General features: G+C 43.9%; 2 protein-coding genes across 3 annotated transcripts in view; one reads left to right on the top strand and one right to left on the bottom strand.

Annotated features, from left to right (window-relative positions):
- LOC118881649 (acyl-coenzyme A synthetase ACSM5, mitochondrial-like) overlaps positions 1-14,555 on the bottom strand; it is a 44,182-nt gene extending 29,627 nt beyond the window's left edge. The window contains 7 exon segments of the mRNA XM_036826773.1: positions 2,249-2,421; positions 2,623-2,820; positions 5,076-5,172; positions 5,174-5,287; positions 8,716-8,931; positions 13,945-14,084; positions 14,543-14,555. Of these exon segments, the coding sequence (XP_036682668.1) occupies positions 2,249-2,421; positions 2,623-2,820; positions 5,076-5,172; positions 5,174-5,287; positions 8,716-8,931; positions 13,945-14,084; positions 14,543-14,555 (951 nt within the window).
- The window catches only part of PDILT (protein disulfide isomerase like, testis expressed), a 39,340-nt gene continuing 25,381 nt past the window's right edge, over positions 11,738-25,696 (top strand). For both annotated transcript variants that reach the window (XM_036826543.1, XM_036826541.1), the window contains exons 1-2: positions 11,738-11,857; positions 20,339-20,532. In XM_036826543.1, coding sequence (XP_036682438.1) covers positions 20,346-20,532 — 187 coding nt within the window. In that variant the 5' untranslated portion in view covers positions 11,738-11,857; positions 20,339-20,345. The remainder of the gene's footprint in view (positions 11,858-20,338; positions 20,533-25,696) is intronic.

Raw genomic sequence — 25,696 nt, 5'->3', positions numbered from 1 at the left:
AAGATGCATGACATAACTTAATGTTAAAATGTGCATAGTACAAAGTTGTGGTGTGGTGTCAATTATATATGAAACTATACCTGAGGACCCTTTGCTTGCATAGATTTCATTTAAAAAATTTATCATTTCTGTATTATACAATTATATATCTCTTATAGCATAAATAGAAAATAAAGATGAAGGATGACAAAAGATCAGTCTCACTACTCAGATAATCAAGGCTAAAAATTTGATATGTGTATGGGAACTTTTCATGGCTTATCTGTGATTTTATGCATATACGCATTTGTGTGAATACAAACTATTCTATACATGTATTTCTACAATCCAATTTTACTACAGTTAACAATCATGAACAGTCATGAACATCTCCTCGCAAGAGTAAAAAGTGTAATGAAATATAAAATATTTGCATAATATTACCCTGTGTGGCTGTAATATTATTTATTTAAACACTTTCATGTTATTAGAAATTTGGATTCTTTTTCTTTTTAGTCCTTTCCCTTTCCTTTTCTTTTCTTTTTTGTCTTTTTCTTTCTCTCTTCTTCTTTTTTTTAAATATACAATGCTGTAATATTATTTATATAACTAATTTCCCACTGTTAGAAATTCAGAGAGTACCTCCACCTTTTTCGTCTGTTATAAACAACACTGTAATGAACATCTGTGCATTTGACAATTTGTTTCCATAGGAAAATAAGTAGATTCCTTATACTGGGTATAAAATTGAAATAGGCACATTACTTTAATTGACGTGTGCAATCTCAGCTATATGGAATGTATATGCTAATGAGGGGGGATGAGCTTACCTGGTCAGTCCTACTAACCACTCAGCATTCACAGAGCAACTGTGGCCTGACAATCTCTATTAATTTTCAATGTTCCATGATTCTCATGAAGAGATTTAATATTTTTTTCTTAGTTAAAAATGACCCAGAAAGAAAACTAACAGCTGGTGCTAGTGATGAAGAGAAAAAGTTGAAGAAAACAAAGGTTCTTTTTAGCAAATAACTTTACAACTTGACTCTCTCAATGGAATGATCACAGACCAGAGAGGCCCTGTATGTAAGCTCTATGAGGACAAGGGTCTTACCTTTCCTGTCCAGTGCTGTATACTTAGTGGCAAGAAGTAAGCACTCAGTGAATAAGGAATAAATTCTTCAGGAAAGTCAAGGATTTACTTTCACCTACAAAAGTGATTAGAAGAAAATACATTTAAATTTTCACATTATCTCTGCTTGATGGAATTACTATGTTGTTATTGTCATTGTTTTGTAGGTAGATTTCTATGACTTTCAATAAAATACCATGAAAGATTATTTCTGTTGTAATCACAAAAAAGCCACAAAATACATATACAGCATTTCAAAAACAAATGGACTGATTTTTATCTGCTCCTTCCAATATTGTTGCTGATTGATGGCTTGGTATATACAGCAGATGGAGTTTCTATAAAGCTCGGCTGCACGTTTGAATCACCTGGGGAGCTGACGCACATTCTCAGAAAGTTGGCTCTCACTGACGTGGAACTTGAGTGTCAGGAATGTTTGAAGCTTCCAAGGTGCTTTGTACACCCATGTTCAATAGTAACATTACTGACAAGAGTCAAAAGGTGGTAGCAACCCAAGTGTCCATCAATGGATGAATGGATAAGCAAAATTGGTAGAGATACAATGGAATATTACTCAGTCCTGAAAAGGAAGGGAATTCTTACACAGGCTACAACATGGATGAACCTTGAAGGCATTATGCTACGTAAAATAAGCCAGACACAAAAGGAAAAATACTGTACAATTCTACTTTTATGAGGTTCCCAGAGTAGTCAAATTCATCAAGACAGAAACTAGAATGGCTGTTGTCAGGGCTGTGGGTAGGAGGCAATAGGGAGTTTTTGTATAATGGGTACAGAGTTTCAGAATTGCAAGATGAAAAAGTTCTGCAGATGGATGGTGGGGACAATTGCACAACAATGTGAATGTACTTAATGACACTGAACTATGCACTTAAATGGTTAAAATGGTACATTTAATAGTATGTATAGTTTACATACATACCATTAAAACAAAACAAAACAAAACAAACCCCAAAAAACCTCCAATGGCTTCTCACCTCACTTAGAGTAAAGCCCAAAGCCTTCAGATCCTTACCTGATTTACCCCCTTGTTAGCTCTTAACTTCAAATCCTGCCACTTTCACCCTTACCCACACTCCCCATCTCACCTACCTACATTCTGTTCCTTGGACCCACTAGATGAGCTGTCCCCTGGTACCTTCCACTGGCCACAAAACTCAGTCCATAGTTGGCCTGGCCGTGCTCAACCATCCTGGGGGCCCCAGTCGTGCCGCTTATGAAGTAGACGGCTGGTGGGTCTTGACTCCTGGTCCTCGCACACTTGTGCTCTGTGGACGCCTCTCTGTAAAATATAAAAATACTAGGAGGGTACTGCTAATAGTGAAAACACTCATAGTCACAGTAATATCTATAACAACAATACCAGCTACATTTGATAAATACCGCGTGTGAGGCACCTGCTGGAAGCTCCAGCTTGAGTTATCTCTAATCCCTACAATCACCTCATAGGGTAGGTATTATCATTATAACCCTTTGCAGATAAGGAAATTGAGGCTCAAAATTGTTAAATGACTCACTGCTGTCCGACACAAGCAGCTTAGTTTGGAGGGAGGGGCCACTGGCGCTAATGGCGTCCACCCTTGGAGCCAGGGAGTCACTGGTGATAATGGACTTGGCCCTGGGTGTCTGCAGCCAGAATTTGAGGTCCTTCTCTGTCAGCTGAGAGATGCCGGGAATCATGACGGCCCCTGATACCACACAGAGAGGGGATGTTTGACTGGGCAACAGGGAAGACCCCTGTGAACAGGTCCAGACCAGATATCCCCAGATAGGAGCAAGAAGGGGCTGGAGAGAGTTGGAATGCTTGAACTGGAAAAAGCATTATTAATGACAAAATATTGAAATTCAGAAAATATTTCCAGAGCATTTACATGCGCTAAGAATTTTACATGCATTATTTCATTTAATTCTTACAATCCTGGAGAGTAGATGCTATTATTAATCCCACTTTGCAGATTCAAAAAAACTAAGACCTAGAACTTTATGCCTTAAATAAATGAATAACTTGCCCAAGATCACACAGCTAATATGTTGTAGAGCTGGAATTGTGAACTGAGGCAGGGGTAACCTTAAAAGTCCATGATCTTGAGCATTGTATTATATTGCCCTAGAGATTACCTAGTTCAGTGGTTTTCCGTGCCTTTCAAACAAAAGGCTACAATGAATCTTAGTGTTGGGTGTGGGTCCCTTGGGGCAGGGGTGTGGGTATAGCAGTGGGAGCTCCAGGACCCCATATTACTTGAACCGAAGCCACTCTGAGGTAGCTGAGCTCATCTGCTCCCAAAGGGAAGCGACAAGGAAGCAGAAAGCAGGGACAGATTTTAATGACACTTGAAAAACCACTTCAGTATCTCAGAATGCAGGCTGTAAACACTCTGCACTCCACTGAGTCCAACATTCTCATTTCACAGGTGAGAAGAAAGAGATTCTAAAATAATCAGTCGTCCGGCCACAGCCCAGCCACTGAGTGAGGACAGAAGACAGAGGAAAGAGCCAATCCCTGTGTGTCTGTTTGTTTTCCTCAGAGCTGGATACACTAAGGGTGCTCACTTTTATATATTGTGCCAAATATGTAAAAATAAATGAATGCTTCTGCCTCCTTTTTGGAGAGACAATCTATTAACAAAATGGTTGGATTAAGCTTGTTCATACAGAAAGGTTAATTTTCTGATGTGAGTGTGTACCCCTCTGTTTTGCAAACATTATTTGTGAAAACAAATTTCAGGTAGATTGTTCTACGGACACGACTGGAAGGGAGTGGATAACATTCTAAGTGGTGGAAAGTTCCCAGGGGATGGAGAAACCAGCACTCCACTGAAAGTAGCTGTCTTGTTTTTGTAAAATCAGCCTAAAAACTCCAGCCCTTTCAACAAGTGTACCAGACAGGGCCAGCAGAGGCTCTCAGGGCTCCGCGGGCTGTGTCCTTTGGCCTCCTCTCCTCCTCTGCTGGAAGAACCATCTCAAGATGGATGGCTCGCTACTCCAACGTTCATGACAGCGGGAACACAAACCTTTCAGGGCTGCTAAACTAACTTAGACTGGTTATGAAGGTCTCTCATCTATAACTGCATTATTCTCCACACACTGGCAGCTCCCAAACCACAACCGCAAAAAAAATAAACGATTGGTTTGATCCGTTTGGAATCGTTCAAAAAATCTATTTATTTGTCAACATTAAAAGACCGGAAGGTTTTTTTTCCATAAAAATCCAAGTTTTGGGCTTCCCTGGTGGCGCAGTGGTTGAGAATCTGCCTGCCAATGCAGGGCACACGGGTTCGAGCCCTGGTCTGGGAAGATCCCACATGCCACGGAGCAACTGGGCCCGTGAGCCACAATTACTGAGCCTGCGCGTCTGGAGCCTGTGCTCCGCAACAAGAGAGGCCGCGATAGTGAGAGGCCCGCGCACCGCGATGAAGAGTGGCCCCCGCTCGCCGCAACTAGAGAAAGCCCTCGCACAGAAACGAAGACCCAACACAGCCATACATACATACATACATACATAAAAAGAATGTAAGCAGACAAGAATAGCATTAAAAAAAAAAAAAAAAAATTAAAAAAAAAAAAAAAAAAAAAAATCCAAGTTTTTTTAATTACAAAAATCAGAAGTTCTGGAAACACTGGCCCTCATTCACACATGGAAACATGCGTTTGGAGTTTGGAGGAGTGGTGGTCCCTGCTGGATTAGGCACGTGAGCTCCAGTTCAGCGCAGTCCTCAGCGCTCCCTGCTGCCTCACACTGGCCTGTTGTAATCAATTACAGTGCTATCTGGCCCCTGTACACAATCAAGTTTGTGACTGTTGGGCAAAGGGGAAGCAAACAAAACGCCACAAGGGGTTCAATGTGGGTAGATGGGTTCCTCCATCTCCCAAACCTTGTGGGTGCTGCCAAAGCTCGGGCAGGTTGTGTCAGCCCCAACTGGGGGTCTCAGCCCTGCTCACTGACCTGTCCGCATACAAGCCACACTGACCAGCCGCCACTCCAGGAGCTGAGAGAGCACCAGCATCATTCTATCTCCAGACTGCAGGTCACACGTGCCCCCCCAGCATGTTAGCTGCCTTCCTGGACTGCTCCCCCAACTCCTCAAGGCTCCCCTTGACCTCTGCTCCCATGCCATTGACCCACCAGAAGGCAGGGATTGGAGGCCGGTGCCCAGCCTAGGCAGCGGTATTGGCAAAAAAGAAGTAGAAACCATTGGAGGGGATTTTTGTGTGCTTGCTGTTGTTTTTCAAATTTAATTTTATTTTTACAATAGTTATTAAATTCACAGGGTTCAAAAATCAAAATATGAAAAGATATGCAATGAGAAGTCTTCTTCCACCGTTGTGTCTATCCACCTGCTTCCCACTTCACCTGTCTCAATGAGGAACCAATATTATTAGTTTCTTGCAAATCCTTCCAGTGTTTCTTTAGGCAAACGTTACATATATTCTTTTCTCCATACCATCTTTTTAATGCAAAAGATAGACTAAAATTCACACTGTTTTGTCCTCCCCTTTTTAAAATTGAGATATAATTCTCCTACCATAAAATTCACCATTTTAAAGCACATAGTTCAAGGGTTTCTGGTATATTCACAAAGTTATGTAACCATCACTACCATCTAACTCCAGAACCTTTCCATTATCCTAAAAAGAAATATTTTACAGATTAGTAGTCACACCCTATTCTCTCCTTACCAAGGCCCTGGCAACCACTAATTTACTTTCTGTATGGATTTGCCTTTTCTGGATATTGGACATGAATGGAATTATACAATACGTGGCCTTTTGTGTCTGGTTTCTTTCACTTAGCATAATGTTTTCAAGGTTTATCCATGTTGTAACATGTGTCAGTGTTACATTCTTTTTAATGGCCGAGTAATATTCCACTGTATGGATAGACCACGTTTTGTTTATCCATTCGTCAGCTGTTGGACATTAGGGTTGCTTCCACGTCCATAATGTTGCTATAAACATTTGTGTATAAGTTTTTGTGTGCACATATGTTTTCTATTCTCTTGGATATACACCTAGGAGCATAATGCTAGGTCATATGATAACTCTATGTTTAACTTTTTGAGGAATTGCCAAACTGTTTTCCACAGCATCTGTACCATTTTACATTCCCACCAGCAATGTATGAGGGTTCTAATTTCTCTACATCTTTGCTAACCTTTCTTAGCAAACACTTTTTGTTTTTTTTTTTTGTTTTGTTTTATTTTATTTCTTTTATTTAACACTTGTTTGTTTTTGTTTTTAACTGTGTCACTCTGTGTGAAGTGGTGTCTCATTGTGGTTGGGATTTTATTCCCCTAATGAATAAAGATGTTGAGCATTTTGCCATGCGTATATTGGCCATTTGTTTATATTCTTTAGAGAAGTGCCTATTTGAATCCTTAGCCAATATTTTAATTGGGTTATTTATCTTTTTACTGTTGAGTTTGAATTCTTTATATATTGCAGATATGTGCAACATATGTATATAGGTGTGTACATATATATGATCTATATATGTATATCAGATATGTGATTTGCAAATATTTTCTCCCATTCTGTGGGCTATCTTTTCACTTTGATCTACAAATACTAGAAATTTTCATGAAGTTTGATTTACTTATTGTCTTTCATTTTTTATGCTTTAGAACCCATTACCTAATTCAGGATATGCACTTATATTTTCTTCTAAGAATTTTATAGTTTTTGCTCCTTCATTTAGGTCATTGATCCATTTTTGAGTTAATTCTTGTATGTGGTGTGAGGTAGGGACCACATTCATTTTTTGCATGTGAATATCCAGTTGTGCCAGCACCTTTAATTGGAAGGACAATTCTTTCCCCATTGAATTTTCTTGGCACCTTTGTTGAAAACCGATTGACCATAGATTTATGGGTATATTTCTGGATTCTTAAGTCTATCCCATTCATCCATGCCAATCTTTATGCCAGTACCACATTGTCTTTTTTTTTTCCACACAGTCTTGATTACCGTAACTTTGTAGTAGGTTTTGAACTAAGGAAGTGTGTATACACCAGTTTTGTGTTCCTTTTTCAAGATTGTTTTGGTTATTATGGGTCCCTTGCATTTCCACGTGACTCTGTGGGCAAGACTGTCTATCCTGCAAAGAAGTCTACTGGAATTTTTGTAAAGCTTACATTGAGTATGTAGATGACTTTGGGATGTATTGTCATTTTTTTGCAACTTTATAATTTCTGCCTTAATGGCAATTAAGTTTTTAAAAGTGCAGTTCAACTTATTCATACTATTCCTTTATAAAAGGCAGACTTCAGGTAAGCTTTTAAATGCATGCATAATGTAGAGGCTATTATTTTCTGGCAGTTCTTTGTTCATGAAAGTTAAACATCAGATGTGTTTTAAACTTTTGTCAGAATAGTCATGAAGGATATGTTATTTTTACATAATGAGGTAATATCTCAGGGGCGTGCTCACTGAGATACACCAAAACCGTAACAAGTTTTTCTTTAATAAATATTCCCTGGATTACTCCAGCCTTTGGCTAGTTTCTAGAGTTCTGAAAAGTGGATTATGACCACTTTTCTAAGGTTTTTGTTGCTGCTATTATGGAGAAAAAAATTTTAGAAAGTCCTTATTCCATCATTTTTTCTGACTTAACCCTATTTGTTTGATTTTTTTCATTAGGAGAAGTCTTCTAAGGACGAGCCTAGTGTAGGCTCACTCTGCTTACACTCTGGAGACAGGAAAGGAGCACCCTGAGTCCATCTCTTATTTCTCACTTAATTCACACAGCTCCAAGTGGCATATGGGTCCCTTTTTATAGGTTAGAAAACTGAGATCCAAGGAGCCTAGGGATTTGCTCAAGGTCACAGTTCAAGCGGATGAACCACATCTCTTTGACAGCAAAGCTTGCTTTTACATCTCAGTCATTCTCATGCCACCTCCATAAATTTTACCACATCCACTAACAGTAGACTGTTATTACATCTACTCACAGTAGTACTTGTCTCATCTTTTTTTAAAACAAGCTCTTCTTAAAATTAACATAAATAAATTTCTTTGAGATAAAGTTTACATTCTCCTACTACAAATAAAAAGTACCTTTAACATAGAAGTCAGAGAGAAGCACAACAGACACATAAGGAAGGGAAAATGAAGAAGGAAGCAAATGCACAGAGACACCCAAAGAAGTAGAGATCATCTGAATTCAATTCTATGTATCTGCTGTGATCTGTGAAAAGCTTTGAGCCTGAGCCAAGCTCTCTCCTTATTTAAAAGGGATGTGCACGACGTGAGGAAGATACTAAAAACAGACTAGTAGTAATACAAAACTTTCTCCTTCACTTGCTCAGAATGATCGGAAGGGAATCAAAAGGGGTGTAACTCTCACCCTGTGTGATTTGGGCTCCGGAATGTGAGACACACTAGGGATTGGGCAAGGGTGTCTAAGGCTCAAAGGCTTGGTCGTAATTGTTTTTCTAAGGTTAAATGCTAACAGTTTAAATTTTAGGACTTGAGAAACTCCCAAGTCAAAATGTCCACATGTCTTGTAGCCCTGAGTCTCACTGGGGTGCCCAAGGGCGGACGGAATCTGATGCTCAAGATGGACCCTGGGACACAGTGAGCTTCACCCTTTCCAGCTGACTCCACACGTCCAGCACGTCATGGGCAAAGTTGAAGTACTCAGGCACTGGCTGCCTTCCCAGGCTGATGACTTCCCAGGTGGCCACAATCTTCTGAGAGACAGATAGAGGCGGCAGCTGCCCATGAGACGCACAGATGCCCCAGGCATTTCTCAGAGCCTGGAGGACCAGTCCTCTTAGCCATAGCCTCGTGTTGCCTCCTGCCTGTCACCAAAGAGGAGAGAGAGCATCGTCATGAATTCTGGGCTTCAGGGAGACTCTGAGGTTGGAGAGAAGCTTGTGGTCAGCCCTAGGGTGAGCACGGCACATATCGGCTTATAGAGCAGAGTCTTGGGCTTTAGTCTGAGTTCCATGGTGTGATTTTTGATCATTTCTCCTCCCTGGACATGAGGTCTAGCCCTTCCACCTCTCACTGTCCGTGGATCTCTGTGGATCTGAGCGCAGGAACTCAGAGCCTGCTTCCCAAGGCTCAGTCCTTCAAAGCGAATCCCTCAAAAAGCCTTTGGCAAATCCTGAACTGGCCTGACAATGCGAAAGAAAACTCCAGGGCAGCACTCTCCGAAAGAAATGTGATGTGAACCACACGTACTCGTGTAATACACAATTCTCTAGTAGTTTCATTCAAAAAAGTAAAAAGAAACAGGTGAAATTCACTATAATACATTTTATTTAACTAGCTATATCCTATAATTTCAACATGTAATCAATATCAGAAATTATTAGAGAGATAGTTTACATTTTTTGTTGTTGTTCTTAATTCTTTGAAATCCAATGTGCATTTCACACTTACAGGCACACTTCAGTTTAGACCAGCCACATTCAAATGCTCAAGAGCTACACGTGGCTAGTGGCTCCTGTATTGGACAGAGAAGTTTTAGTGCCTGGCTATTCAGAGTGTGGCCTATGGACCAAGGACATCGGCATCACCTGGGAGCAGGTTACAAAGGCAGAACCTTAGACCCCACCCTCGACCTGTGGAATTAGAATCTGCATTTTAACAGGAACCCCAGGTGAGTCGAGCACATTAAAGTTTGAGAAGTGAAGCAGTGGCCTCGGGACAGTATCCCCAGTTTCTTTCTGCCAGGTTCCTCTTGGTAATAATAATAATAGAATATGGGAATAATAACTGCCATAAACTAAATGTTTGTGTTCCCCCAAAATTCATATGTTAAATCCTGACCCCCAATGCAATAGTGTGAGGAGGTTGGGCTGCTGGTGGGTGATTAGGTCATGAGGGTGGAGTCCTTATAAAAGAGACCCCAGAGAGCTCCCTTGTTTCTTCTGCTTGCTGAGGATACAGCTATGCACCAGGAAGCACGCCCTCACCAGACACCAATCTGCCCATGGTGCCTTGATCTTGCACTTCCCAGCCTCTAGAACTGTGAGAAACAAGTGTTGTTTAAACCACCCAGTATATGGTATTTTTGTTATAGCAGCCCAAACGGGCTAAGATAATAACCAACAATAATAATGTGTCATGGTAACAGGAAAAGCAATAATAACTGTCATCTACTGAAGGCTTACTGTGTATTAAGCATTTGAAAAGTGCTTTATATTTCCTTAAATCCTCATAACAACTGTATGATGTACTATATTCTCTATTTTATAGATAAAGAAAGTGAGGCTTGGAGGGGAAAAGTGACTTCCAGTTCTCACCTCCCAGAAAGCTAGACCCCGGCTTCTGCTGTGGCCACCAGCCTTGCAACGGGGGTCGGCGTGTGGGGCAGGACTCCCTTTCCCTCACCTCCCTCCCCCACTCCTCACCTCTCCTGAACTCTGCCCCAAGCCCTTTCCTGTGCCTTTCACTCCTGGATTCCGGGGGCCCCTTGACAGCAGATAATTAGAATCCCAGGCCTCCTTCCCAAGTGCACAACACCATTTCAGGCCCTGCCCACTTTAGGCTTAATCAGCAAAGGCCTCAGGGGCAGCTGACACCCCCTGCTGAAGGATTTCTCTCCACAGTGCCTTGTTCTTGAACCCAGGAAGTGAGAAGACTTCTAGGTTTTGCTTCAGCTGAATGCAGGCCTTAATGCCTGTAAACATTCGGGCTCCTGGGAATGCCGGTAAAGGCAATTTGCTGACTCAGCCTCCCTCGGGAACTTTGGCCCGAAACGCAGCCAAGAGAAGGCAGAGCCCGAAGCCAGCAGGGGACACGTGGCTTCAGCTGGTCAGCACACTTGAGCCAGCGGGTATGGCCCCGCCACCTTTTCTCACAGCTGGGAGATGGTACTCCAGCCCCAGCGCCTGCTGGGTGTCCGGACCTAGGGGATATTTTCCCTGAAAATTCAGGTCACCATCTAATCCAAAAAGAGAACAGGAACTTTATTATATTTTAGCAGAAAGGAGACAACAGTGACAATAATATAAATCAGATCACGTCCCTTTTCTGTGCAAAACCCTCTAGAGACAGGAAGTAGATTAGCAGTTGCCTGGAGCAAATGGGCACAAGGGATCTCTTTGTTGGAAATGTTCTAAATTTGGAGTGTGGTCAGAGCTGCACAACTCTGTAAACTTACTAAAAGAAATTAATAGTAATACAAATAGTTGTACACTTGAAATGAGTGAATTTTTTGGTATGTAAATTATACTTAAATAAAGCTACTAACAAGAACAAAGCCTCCTCTGGCTCCTTGTGTGGCTCAAAGGCAAAGTCTTGAAAACCGCTCTCACCTGGCTCGCCGGGCTGCAGCCACAGTGGTCTCCCTGTGGCTTTGAAGTCCTGGCTTGGGGTGGGGTTGTTGGTAAAGTGGTTCTCTGAGAACAAAAACTGCACAAGTGACTTGTAGTGTTTGCCAGTATCTATGGTTAAAAATTCCCACCATGGCCAGTTTTGATTCCCACCAGTTTCAACTTATCAAAGTTTAACAACCGGCCTGCAAAGTTTCTGAATATTAAGAGGCTTTCAGGTGGCCCTGCAGGTGGGCTCCAGCCAGCACTGATTCAGGCCTTCTTGCGGGCTCCTCCGCCAGGACGCTCCATCCACATGGCTCACTGCCTTGCCACCCACAGGGCTCAGCTCATGGACCTTCAACCAACTGCCTCATCGAAAGTGGAACTCTCTCCCATCTGACACTTCCTGCCCGCCATTCTCTGCTTGATCTTCCTCCCCAGGATTTATCACTTTCTAACAGTCAGTATATTTTATTTTATTTTTTATAAATTTATTTTATTTATTTATTTTTGGCTGCGTGGGGTCTTCGCCTGGCTTTCTCTAGTTGCGGCGAGCGGGGGGTACTCTTCCTCGTGGTGCGTGGGCTTCTCATTGTGGTGGCTCCTCTTGTTGCGGAGCACAGGCTCTAGGCGTGCGGGCTTCAGTAGTTGTGGCTCGCGGGCTCTAGAGCGCAGGCTCAGTAGTTGTGGCGCACGGGCTTAGTTGCTCCGTGGCATGTGGGATCTTCCCAGACCAGGGCTCGAACCCGTGTCCCCTGCGTTGGCAGGTGGATTCTTAACCACTGTGCCACCAGGGAAGCCCTCAGTATATTTTAAAATATGTTTTAATTTTTTATTAAAAAATTTATTATTATTATTTATTATTATTATTATTTATTAAAAAATTTCACTTTATTGAGTGACGACTGACAAATGAAATTGTATATACTTAAGGCGTACGTTGTGCTGGTTTGCTACATGTGTACATGGTGTAAGTGATTACTGGGACAGGGCTTCCTGCCTTACAGGTGCTATGCTGCTCACTTTGCATGTATCATCTCGTCTAACAATCCTCCTAGGTGTTGTATGCCATTTTACTGGTGAGGAAACTGAGCCTTAGAAAGCATAAGTGACATGCCTGAGACCACACAGCTGCTTAGGAACAGAGCTGGCACCCAGATTCCAATCTATAGGCACCTTTGATGCCACACCCAGTACCCCATAGTGTGTCTTGTTCCTGGCCCTTCTCGTGACCTGCAGCCCTCCTTCCCCCCACTCAGCATGGGCAGGGCGAGGCCCCCTCTTACTCAACAATGGCCTATTCTTCTCCAGGGCTGGAACCCCAGAACTCAGAACGTTGCTGCTGAGGATGCTCTGGCCTCAGGGTGTCCAGGAAGGGACTCCACTGCTGCCTCTGGATTTCCACCCAGCGGCCTCCGGGTCCTGCTCTGGTCACCAAGGGAAGCCGGGAGCCTGCTCTTCAGGTGCGAACTTCCCCCCTCAAGGGCCACAGAGTGTGCTGCCCCGGCCCTGGCTTGGCCCCAGTGGGCCTGAGAAAAACCAGGCTTCCTGCAGGTATGAGCTGGAGTAAAAATGGCAATTCTGACTGAAGGGCCCTGCCCTGGCAGCCTTCCTTCTGCCAAGAAGGTTATAAATTTAAGTGTGAATTTCAGCATACATGGCTACACATCCGGATCACCAAGGGGGCTTAAAAAAAAAAAAAAAAAAAACGATGCCCAGACTCACCCGACCCCAGATCAATGAAATTGAATCCAAGGTGTTTTGAGTTCAAGCTCTTTTTAAGTGCCCCGGGAGACTGAAATGCACAATCATGGTTGAGAACCACTGAAACAGACCATGGGGTTTGTGTGACAATTAAATTAGGTTATTTGTTCATTCATTAATTCGACATACATCGAGCTCCAAATCTGGGCCGGGCACCATTCTAGGAGGAGGGGAAACAGCCGTGAACAAAGGCACTTATATAAAAACGTTAGAGATATAAACAAGATGCACTCAGAAATAATAGTACAAAATTTGAAGCAAGCAGGGGTAATGTGACTGAGAGTGCTCAAAGCTGAGGCGGGGGAGACAGAGTGGCCTGGAGAGACCCCTCTGAGTTGCTGGTGTTTGTACTGGGACACTTCAGAAAAGGCTGAATGAAGATCAGGGTAAGGGGGTTCCAGGCAGAGGCAAAGGCCCTGAGGCAGGATGTGCTTGAGGAGAGGAAAGGAGACCAGCATGCCTGGCGCCCTGTGATTGGGGGGAGAGAATGGAGTGCCAGCGTCAGAGGGGAAAAGGGCTATGGAGGCCAGAGCTGGCCAGAGGGGCCTGAGAGAACAGACGCGGGGTTGGGTTGTCTGAGACGACAAGCCACGGACCTTTTAGTAAGACAGCAATGCGATCTACATTATGTTTAAAAAGAAAATTGCTAACTGCTGTGTGGGGGCTGGATTGGGGAAGCAAAGGGAATAAGCCGAGGGATCAGAAAGGAGGCCGCGGTGCTGGGACAGGGGCCCTCTCTATGGGACGCTGGTGGAGACAGCTCACACTCAGGGGTCAGCGTACCGGCTGGCAGGTAGGAAGCCCCTCCGTGTTAGCTCTTCTTCTTCTTGGTCTTATTAATAAAAGTTTCCCATCACGGCACTCCCCTGGAGTAGGTGGTGGGGGGAGGATGCTGGAATCTGTGGGGCTGGGGCAGACGGTGCCTGAGGAGACACAGAGGGGCAGCAAGGGATGCCCGGCCAGAAGGGCAGGTACAGGGAGGACTGAGGTCCACAGGCCCAGAGAACAGAGGGGCCCAGGTGGGGCTGAGGGAACAGTGCCAGGGGTTGAGCCAGAATGTGGTCCAGAGTTTGACGGGAGCCCTGGGATGAGGTAGGACGGAGCTGTGGCCACAGTCAGTTTCAGGAGAGAGTGCAAGAGGGAGAGGGAGAGACAGAGACAGAGACAGAGACAGAGAGACTACTCTCCCTGCCACCCCCCCCCCCCCACCCCATCTACAACCTGTTCCCAGCAATGCAAATAGCTCACTTCTTTGCTTCCTTCAGTAAAATGGCAGCTTTGGAGTGAAGCTTTCTATGTGACTCTATTTAAAATGTCAATACCCCCCTCACCTTATCCCTTTCAAATCTTCTCTGATTTACTTTTTCTCCTTAGCACTTACCAGCATGTGACATACTCGGTATTCTTTCTATCTCATTCACTTGTTCCCTCTTCTAGAATATAAGTTCCATGAATGCAAGAACTATTGTCTATTTTGTTCACTTCTGTACCTAGAATGGTACTTAGCACACATGGAGACCTTAAAAAATATTTGATGAATGAACAGACAAATGAATGAGTGACTGAGTGGATGAATGAATGATCAGGAGTTGGGAAGACTGAAGTGGGCAAAGTCTGACGGTGGAGGGCTTTCCGCACAGCTCAAGGGGCTCGAGCTCCATCCCGTGAGACCTGGGGCTCTGAAAGCGTTTCCAGCCAGCAGGAAACCTGGCACCTCCCTCTCGGGGGTCTCCCACTTCTCCCTCCCCATGAATTGATGAGGAGTCCCTGGGAATCCTGTGTCAGAGACCTGTGAGGGGAGAGAGCGTGGTAGGGCAGCCTCCACTGCCTCGGCTGCTCTCAGATGCTGGGTCACCCGCTGGGTTGGGGGGAGGGCACGGCAGCACAGGTCTCCCGAGTCCTGGCGTGGAGGTGAGACCACAGGCCCAGGCTTTCCTTCCCTCTGACAAGTGTTATCCAGATCTCTCAGAGAGGGTCTAACAACCTCAAGTCTTGAGGTCTCTTTACAAAAGGCCTATTGGCATTTTTGCAAATCCCTCCAGCCCCTGCCAAACAAGAGATTCTGTGTGCCAAGGGATTTGGAAGGGGTCGCCGATAGTCAGTTGCAGGAAGGTTCTGGGTGGCCCTCACTGCCTTATGTTTACATAACTGAGGAGCGGTTATTCTAGTGATTTTCTGTAAAATAAAATTAACTCTCTAGTACTTTGATGTCTCCATCTAGGCAAAGAACTTTTAGATGACACTTTTCTTTTGCAAGTAAATGATTCAATGAACAAATAAGCAAACAGGTGCCAACTAGAGAATGGTGCTCGCCTCCCAGTTCCACGAGAATTACGTCATTAGTCACTGCAGTGGCTGGCCTTAAACGCACCCTGAAAGGAGCTCAGGGCAAAGATGAGGAATGAGGCACTCTGTGCTTGGGGAAAACTGGCAGAACAGGCCTTCAGATAGTTAAATATTTTCAGGAGAAATTTTTATGAACACAATTTCTTGCATCTTCCCATACTTAGAAAAGCACTAAAACCAATAACTAGGGCTTTGGTTCCTTGCTGAGATGTGGGTTTGATTGCATGTACTCCTTCACCAAAATTACGTATATACTGGCCTCCCTCCTTACATCTTCTGAGCAGTTTCTCAGAGCCATCTGAGAGGCTGTCTCCCTAGGCTGTAGTCCTCAACAAGACACTGAATAAGCTCAGCTCACAGCTCTTATGCTGTGCGTTTTATCCCAAGTCAACAAAGGTGAATTAATACTGGAAACAAAAGTTCCATCTAATAGTCATCACACTGTACCAGACTTACCGAGGGCTAACAAGTGTCATGTTACCTGGTGGGCCGTGGGACTCAGCAGTAGTGAGCACTTTGGCTGAAATGCAGATGTGAATCATATGCACCACTCGTCTTTCCAGAATACCAGGCTCTCCACACTGACTTCATCCATATCTCAACTCTCTCTGTATTGATTTTATCTGACCATGTGGTTCTCAGCCTACAGGCTGCAGGACAGAATTACCTGGAAGGCTTAAGAGACATGACAATCAATGACAATACATGGATCTCAGTTGGATTCTGATTTAAACAAACTTAAAACTTATGAAATAATCAGAGTAGTTTACTGTCTGGATATTTGATGATATGGGAAATTATAGTTAATTTTGTTAAGTGTGATAATGGTGTTGTGGTTATGTTTTATTATAAAATCTTCATCTTTTAGAGACTCATAATGAAATATTTATGGATGAAATAATATGATGCCTGGGACCGGCTTCAAAAATAATCCAGGGCAGGGAGTCGATGGGAATATAAAAGAAATAAGATTGGTGATGACAATAACAGAGGTTGAGTGATGAGTTACCTTGGGGGTATGTTATACCATACCATTCTATTTTTGTTTATGTTCAAAATTTTCCAAAGAGAAAGTTAAAAAAAAGAATCATCTGGAGAGATTTTAAAACATACAGATATCTGGACCCCACCTTGAGCAATTTTTTAAAATAGATCCTTATTAGAGTATAATTGCTTCACAATACTGCGTTAGTTTCTGTTGTACAACAAAGTGAATCAGCTATACGTATACATATATCCCCATATCCCCTCCCTCTTGCATCTCCCTCCCACCCTCCCTATCTCACCCCTCTAGGTCATGGCAAAGCACGGAGCTGATCTCCCTGTGCTATGTGCTGCTTCCCACTAGCGATCTATTTTACATTTGGTAGTGTATATATGTCGATGCTACTCTCACTTTGCCCCAGCTTCCCCCTCCCACCACGTGTCCTTAAATCCATTCTCTATGTCTACGTCTTTATTCCTGCCCTGCCACTAGGTTCATCAGAACCATTTTTTTTTTTTAGATTCCATATATATGCGTTAGCATAGGGTATTTGTTTTTCTCTTTCTGACTTACTTCACTCTGTATGACAGACTCTAGGTCCATCCACCTCACTACAAATAACTCAGTTTTGTTTCTTTTTATGGCTGAGTAATAGTCATTGGGTACATGTGCCACATCCTCTCTATCCATTCATCTGTCGATGGGCATCCAGGTTGCTTCCATGTCCTGGCTGTTGTAAATAGAGCTGCAGTGAACATTGTGGTACATAACTCTGTTTGAATTATGGTTTTCTCAGGGTATATGCCCAGTAGTGGGATACCACTTGCTGGGTCATATGGTAGTTCTATTTTTAGTTTTTTAAGGAACCTCCATACTGTTCTCCATAGTGGCTGTATCAATTTACATTCCCACCAACAGTGCGGGAGGGTTCCCTTTTCTCCACACCCTCTCCAGCATTTATTGTTGCTAGATTTTTTGATAATGGCCATTCTGACCGGTGTGATACTTCACTGTAGTTTTGATTTACATTTTTCTAATAATTAGCGATGTTGAGCGTCTTTTCATGTGCCTCTTGGCCATCTGTATGTCTTCTTTAATTTTGAATTAATAGTCTAGGGTGAGAGGAGCATCATTATTGCCTTAAAATCTCCCCAGAGAATTTTAATGTGAATCCAACTTTAAGAAGTACTAATCAAGCACAAGTTCTTTATGAATCCTCACAACTACTCTGGGATACAGGACCACTCACCCATTCTGCAGAGGGAGGTGCTGTGCTCTGATAGTGGCCTTTGCAAATCTGAGGATCTGTGACCACTTCCAAAGTCCAGAATATGAGGTATGGGCATGAGGGCAGTGTGGCATGGTGATTTAGACCTGAGGGTAGCAAACTTTTCCTGCAGAGGGCCAGATAATAAATATTTTTGGCTTTGCTGGCCACATAGGGACTCCATTGCAACTACTTCACCCAGCAGTTGTGGTAAATGCAGCCATAGACGATAGTGACGGAACGGGCGTGGCTGTGATCCTCTAACACTGTATTTATAAGAAGAGGCAGCAGGCCATAGTTTGCGACCCCTGGTTTAGACCTATAGGCACGGGGCTCAGATATACCTGAGCTCAGGTCTGGCTCCTTCTTCTTGGATGGGTCTCCACCTTGTAAGGTGGGCATCATAATTGTACCTACCTCACAGACGTGCTGTGAGGGTTAATGATATGATGAGTGTAAAGAATACTAGCTTAATACGTAGTGATTGATTTATTACTGTGGGCAGGCATGGGACTGGGGACTGGGTCTGCAGTGGTGCGCAAAAAGAGACAGGGCTGGGGCTTCAGCACAGAGAAGGGACAGAAGGTAGGACCCCTTTCTCAGGACCCCAGAAGCATCAAAACTCTTGCCACTCCTCCCCATTCTCCTCCCTCCTGTTAGGAAGGCACACTTTTATCTCCTTTGGGGAAGGTAACTGTTCCTTCTGTCAACATGTTCTTCCAAACCTAGAGTTTATAGCATAAACCTTTGAGTCGTCAAAAACCCTTTTCTTTCTGAAAAGCCCAGTTCCTGCAATTGGAGCTCTGGCTTGCAGGTGCCTTGTCCCTGCTGAGTTTCAAAGGCCTGTTCTGCAACCCTAAACCAAAAATCCGATTCTGTTCTCTGTTGCCAGCCTCAGTCCTCCCCTCTGAGACAGGATGTGATTGAATGGTGGATACCAGGGGTGGTGGTTGGGCGGAAGCCTCAGTCAGTGTCTCAAAACACTGTTCACTACATCAGTTTTGCAGGGGGACACTAGAGAGGCAGTACATTATTGTGGTTAAGGGCATGGATTCTGTAGCTAGATTGCCTTGTTTAAAATCCTGACTCTGTCACTTATTAGCTGTGTGGCCTTGGGCAAATCACTTAACCTCTATGTGCCTCATTTTATACTCACTAAATGGGGATTATAATATTAGTATACTTACCTTATAGAGTTGTCATAAGAGAGGTGATGACATGGAATGCATTAAAACAGCACCTGGTACATGACAAGTATGTTTAGCTACAGGTATTTATAAAATTTAGCACTTGAGAATTGGTCACAATTCTTTATATATTAGACCAAAAAATTACCTTAGAAGGTCTACTTTTAAAAAATCCTCGGATAGTGTGCCAAACATATTTCCCAGGTAAATATCAAGTATCTATTCATTCATGTTCATTTTCCTATCATAAATGCCAGGTGCTAGGAATACAGCACTCAACGAAGGAATTCAGGTCCTTATACGTTTAATCTGAACTTGCTGTATGTCTTCTTATTTAAAACACTTGGGTGTCTGTATGCTACACAGGAAAATGGCTCTATGCTTGTGGAGAACATGCAAAGATCTGTGACAGTGATCCTATGCTTTAAATTATTAGGGAAAACATATGTTATCAGGGAGAGTGGAACTTACAGAGAGGCAGCTGCTGACCCAAACCATTCTAACAGATAAGAATTGTAAAAAAAAGATAAATAAATAAAAATAAAAAAGAAAAGAATGAGAAAAAAAGAGGAAAGGAAATCATGTTATAGATCTAATATGTACTCTTATCAGAAGGTATCTGGGGTACATTTCATCTCATTGAGTAAGATAATCAGAACAATGAACAGTATACATATCTAATTCCGTTTATGTTTACATATGTACATTCAAATACACATTCATATGGGCATTTTCAACATCATTCCAAACTGTTAAGAGTCACTTTCTCAGGGGTGAGGTTATGGGAGAAATTTTTATTTTCTACTTAACATTTTTTAATTGTATTGCTTGGAATTTTTACAAGTGTGCATTATGGTGATTACTTTTAAAAGAAATATTTACACTTGAGAAAATTTGCTCAAAAATCAAATGGGGTACACTGTCAAGTAGTGAGCCTCCCATCAAAAGAGGTATTCAAGCAGGAGCTGGAGGAGCATGAAGCAGAGGCTGTGATAGGGATTGGACCAGTCATCTCTGAGACCCAGAGGCTCACCCTGGGATTCTGGACTGGGTTTCATATCCGAAAAATTCTCACCTAGTGTCTGGGGAGCCAGTGGGCTTGAGTGGCTGGCATGTGATTTGGCTTTCTGCTGCTCCAAGTGGGACCGTGCTCCTCTGAACTAACCCTGCACCGTTTCCATGGGCCCTGAGGTTAACCTAACGTTTTGCCTCTCCTTTGCCAGCTTGCTTTGCTGAGCTGTGGGCACTGCTAGGGGGGCAGTGGGACATGCTCAGGCCATGTTCTCCACATCAGGACTGACCTGGCAGGGAAGGAGATGGGGAGGGAGTGATGACATGGGGCCCCACCACCTGTGTTGATAAGGGTTCTTGTTCCTCCTCCTGCCCCTGCAGGACAACAATGGAGCTGCTCTGGATGTCTCTGCTGCTGGTGGCCTCTTGTGTCGGCACTGTCCAGGGCTCACCAGAGATAGACGTCAACATGTCCCAGCCCTTGCACATCCTGGTGGAGAAAAACTTGATGGTGCTAACACCTGCCGGCCTGACCCAGATGCTGAATGAGACCCGCTTCCTGATGGTGCTCTTCCGTGAGTGTCCCTCACTCCTGGGCAGTGGGTGATGGGTGGGCTGAGACCTGCCCCCTTTCTCCTGGCAGCGAGAGGAGTTTTATTTATTTATTTATTTAAAAATAAATTTATTAATTTATTTTATTTTTGGCTGCACTAGGTCTTCGTTGCTGTGTGCAGACTTTAACTAGTTGCGGCGAGCAGGGACTACTCTTCATTGTAGTGCACGGGCTTCTCATTGTGGTGTCTTCTCTTGTTGTGGAGCACGGGCTCTAGGCGCGCGGGCTTCAGTCATTGTGGCACGTGGGCTCAGTAGTTGTGGCCCAGGGGCTCTAGAGCACAGGCTCAGTAGTTGTGGCGCACGGAATTAGTTGCTCCCTGGCAGGTGGGATCTTCCCGGACCAGGGCTCGAACCCATGTCCCCTGCACTGGCAGGCGGATTCTTAACCACTGCGCCACCAGGGAAGCCCTGACTACTCTGTTTTAATCAGGGCAGCAGGGCAAGTTCATGGCTCTTTGGGGCATTAACTGTTGTCTTGTAACTTAGGGATTGGATTGACATCAAACCTGGGGCTACAAAGGAAACTAATCCATTTTATATACTTTAATTGCACTTGATAACAACCAATTTGAATACTTTAAATTTAAAGCCTTCCCACCAGCAGGTATTTCAAAGCGGTGAACACCAGCAGAGATGCTATCTAAAAGACACTCAAACTCATTTCATTTGAATATTTGATGCCTTCAAATACACAGTTTAAATCAAAATGAATTCTCAAAAGCTGGCAGACCCTTTAAAGTGACCTTTGGAAAAATGAATCACTTGGGGCAAGCATTATAAAAGCTTTTTTTTCCAGGAGTAAATGGCTTTTTACAAATAGGTCTTTCCAATATTGTCTCCAGGGAAATACTGCTCTGGTAACTCTCAAATCCTTAGCTGCTGCCCACTTTCTCATCTCTCCAAGGACCCCAGGCTCAAGAGCCAACACTCAGGGCGATCTTTGCTCTTGGATATCCCTCGCACATCTCAATGCCACGTGTGTCCAAAATAGACCTCAGCATCTTTGATTTGCTCCAACGACAAGCTTCTTCTCACGTCCTGTCTTGACTGACATCACTGTTATCCACATAATGTCAAAGTCAGAAATCCAAGATCATTCTGAACTCCTTTCTACTCTTGTCTTTAATCGTCACCAAATCTTGTTGAAACCACTTCCTGAAGCCCTCGGCAATCACCATTTCTCCTCATCCCCCTGCCACAGCCTTAATTCTATGTTCACGAACCACTGCAGCATCTTCTAGATGGTCTCCCTTCCCCCTCCAGTGCTGTCTCTACAGTGTACCCAGAGAAATTTTTTTTTCTAAAATGCAAATCTGATTGGGTCACTCCCTGATTAAAAACCCCCAAAGATTCTCTAAGTCCCCAAACTCCTTAACACGGCTAAAATCTCCTCTGCTTGATCTAACCAGGCCTCCTTCTCCACTCCACTTGAACTCTGTGCTCTACGCTCTGAGTGTGGCCACCAGGTAGGTCACACTGGCATCGGCCTCCTGGCCTTTACACTTGCGGTTCCCTCCACCTGTAGTGTCCTTCCTGAACTTCTTCACCTGGATTGTGAGGTTTAAGTTCATGGAATTGCCCTGTCAAGAGGCTGTGTCCACCTCACTACCACCTAGGCCCTCCCACGCTCCTTTTCATAGAATTTGCCACACTGTATTGAAAATGCTTTTAAACTTGTGAGCTCCACCGGGCACAGGGGTCAAATCTTATTCACCTCTTGATTGCTAACCTCTGGGATTGTGCTTGGAGCACGGCAGGCCTGAGGAGATGCTGAATGAGTAAATGAGCTTTCCTTTGGCCCACAATGTTCTCCATGAATGAGACAGGAGAAAAGGGAAGGCTACGTTTAGCAGAGAGAGGTCAAAATGAGACTTAACAAGAGCTGTTTCTAGTTCATTAATTAGTAATTAGTACTCATCCCTAAAGCAGAGGTGGCAAGATTCTGCCCTGGGAGCAGGTTAGATGATGATGTAGATGGTGAATGAGGATGATAATGAGGACAGCAGTGGTGATGATGGGGACGACCATTTACTGAGACCTGCAAATATGAGACCTTACAATGAGACCTTACATTTAAGGTATTTATTGATATGTATGTTCCTATCACCATTTTCTTAATTATTTTGTGTTTGTTTGTGTAGGTCTTGTCTTTCTCTTGTGTTTCCTGCCTAGAGACGTTTCGTTAGCATTTGTTGTAAAGCTGGTTTGGTGGTGCTGAATTCTCTTAACTTTTGATGTCTGTAAAGGTTTTAATTTCTCTGTCGAATCTGAATGAGATCCTTGCTGGGTAGAGTAATCTTGGTTGTAGGTCTTTCCCTTTCATCACTTTAAATATGTCCTGCCACTCCTTTTTGGCTTGAAGAGTTTCTGCTGAAAGATCAGCTGTTAACCTTATGGGGATTCCCTTGTATGTTATTTGTTGCTTTTCCCTTGCTGCTTTTAATATTTTTTCTTTGTATTTAATTTTTGATAGTTTGATTAATATGTGTCTTGACATGTTTCTCCTTGGATTTATCCTGTATGGGACTCTCTGAGCTTCCTGGACTTGATTGACTATTTCCTTTCCCATGTTAGGGAAGTTTTCAACTATAATCTCTTCAAATATTTTCTCAGACCCTTTCTTTTTCTCTTCTTCTTCTGGGACCCCTATTATATGAATGTTGGTGCTTTTAATGTTGTCCCAGACGTCCCTGAGACTGTCCTCAATTCTTTTCATTCTTTTTTCTTTATTCTGCTCTGCAGTAGTTATTTCCACTATTTTATCTTCCAGGTCACTTATCTGTTCTTCTGCCTCAGTTATTCTGCTATTGATTCCTTCTAGAGAATTTTTAATTTCATTTATTGTGTTGTTCATCATTGTTTGTTTGCTCTTTAGTTCTTCTAGGTCCTTGTTAAACGTTTCTTGTATTTTCTCCATTCTATTTCCAGGATTTTGGATCATCTTTACTATTGTTACACTGAATTCTTTTTCAGGTAGACTGCCTATGTCCTCTTCATTTGTTTGGTCTGTTGGGTTTTTACCTTGCTCCTTCATCTGCTGCATGTTTCTCTGTCATCTCATTTTGTTTAACTTACTGTGTTAAGGGTCTCCTTTTCACAGGCTGCAGGTTCATAGTTCCCATTGTTTTTGGTGTCTGCCCCCAGTGGGTGAGGTTGGTTCAGTGGCTTGTGTAGGCTTCCTGGTGGAGGGGACTGGTGCCTGTGTTCTGGTGGCTGGGGCTAGATTGTGTCCTTCTGGTGGGCAGGGCGACACCCGGTGGTGTGTTGGGGTGTCTGTGAACTTATTATGATTTTAGGCAGCCTCTCTGCTAATGGGTGGGGTTGTGTTCCTGTCTTGCTAGTTGTTTGGCATGGGGCTTCCAGCACTGGAGCTTGCTGGCCGTTGGGTGGAGCTGGGTCTTAGTGTTAAGACGGAGATCTCTGGGAGAGCTCTCGCCGATTGATATTACGTGAGGCTGGGAGGTCTCTGGTGGTCCAATGTCCTAGACTCGGCTCTCCCACCTCAGAGGCTCAGGCTTGACACCCGGCCGGAGCACCAAGACCCTGCCTGGCTGGCTAATCCTTTGCTGTATGTGTGTGTGTGCATGTGTGTGTGCGTGTGTGTGCGAGAGGTGTGTGTGTGAGGTGTGCGTTTGTGTGTGTGTGCATGTGTGTGCGTGTGTGTATGTGTGTGTGTGCACACGCGCGTGTGTGCGCGCGCACGTGTGTGTGTGTGTGTGTGTGTGTGTGTGTGTGATGTGAGGAGGGTGTCCTTGCACTGTAGGATATTTAGTAGCATCTCTTCCTTTACCCACTAGATGCCAGTAGCATTCCAGATGTGACAACAAGTAATGTCTCCAGCTATGGCCAAATATGCCCTGTTGAGAACCACAGTCTAAAGAAATGCAGACTCCAGCTCCCTGTGCTGGGAGCTAATCTCCAGTCCCTACACTCACAGCTCCCCCATCCATCCGTCCCTCCCCTGACCCACATTGGCTGCTCAGAAAAGGGAGACTGGGGTTACCTACTAAAGACCCAGGCAAACATTGATCTAGGTCCATTAGCCATTAACACATTTACACACCAAGCAGACAGTCAGAGAGCCACTGCCAACTCTAATGCGACCCTGGGTCCCATTTGTTTACCCCCAAACCCACGAGAGAGCCACACAATAGGCCTCAGCCTTGTGTTGGATGACTTGGTGCTGGTCACCATTGTCTTCCTTCCCCCAGAACCAGAAGATCTGCTGAAGATCCTGATATCTCCATAGGACTCTCCCTCCCCAGAGAGCATCTGGTCAGAGCAAGACCAGGGATTTCCCCCATGTCATCATAATAGTTAATGTTTATTGGCACTTCTGTGCCAGAGCTTTGCATACCTTGTCTTACTATGTAGGTTCATTCTAAGGTATGGGAGCTATTACTACCCCCATTCTATAGATGAGGAAACTGAAGTGCCGAGATGTTTAAAAAACACCTTGCCTGGACCACCGGTGCTGTAAGCCACCATAACTGTCTCTGTTTTATGAGACAGCCTAAGGAATTCATGTTCATTGAGTACCCACTATATGCCAGAAAATGAACCGTAGGTGGAGTTAGAACCTGAGGAGGGCTATACCTGTAGGAGCTCTCAGCCTCCCAGAGAAAGGCTCCCTGCCGGTCCACAGTCCGCTGGGCACTGCTTTGCCCAGGTTCCAATGTACAGCTGAATTGTCTCCATGCCCCATGAGACACAGGCACCAAGACCTGAGGGGTGTATGCATCCATTTCACCTTTACACACTCAGAACTCAAGGCTCCAAAGCCCCAAAGGCACATTTTAAAAAGACAGAAATTAGTAAATAGGACTGTAAATTATAAAGAGTGGATTTGGCTCTCCAGAGTCTATCTGCTCTGATGAGAACCACTCAGAGCAGGGGAGATAGGAAATCCACCCCTCCAGGAAAAAGGAACATTTTTCAGACCAGCTTACCTATAAGGTCAGTTAGAGCATGGATCTTGGAGTCAGTCAGCCGTGGAGCTGAACTCAGCCTAATGCTTACTAACCGTGAAACCTCTGGGCTTCCGTTTCCTTGTCTAACATTCCTCACCTGTAATAGTAGATGACTCATAGAGTTGTTCTGAGGATTCACCAAGATAATGTGTGT

This window comes from Balaenoptera musculus, chromosome 15 (assembly GCF_009873245.2).
Source record: "Balaenoptera musculus isolate JJ_BM4_2016_0621 chromosome 15, mBalMus1.pri.v3, whole genome shotgun sequence".
In the NCBI taxonomy this organism is placed as follows: domain Eukaryota; kingdom Metazoa; phylum Chordata; class Mammalia; order Artiodactyla; family Balaenopteridae; genus Balaenoptera; species Balaenoptera musculus.
The sequence above is the reverse complement of the archived record's forward strand: the minus strand, read 5'-3'. Positions and strand labels throughout refer to the sequence as shown.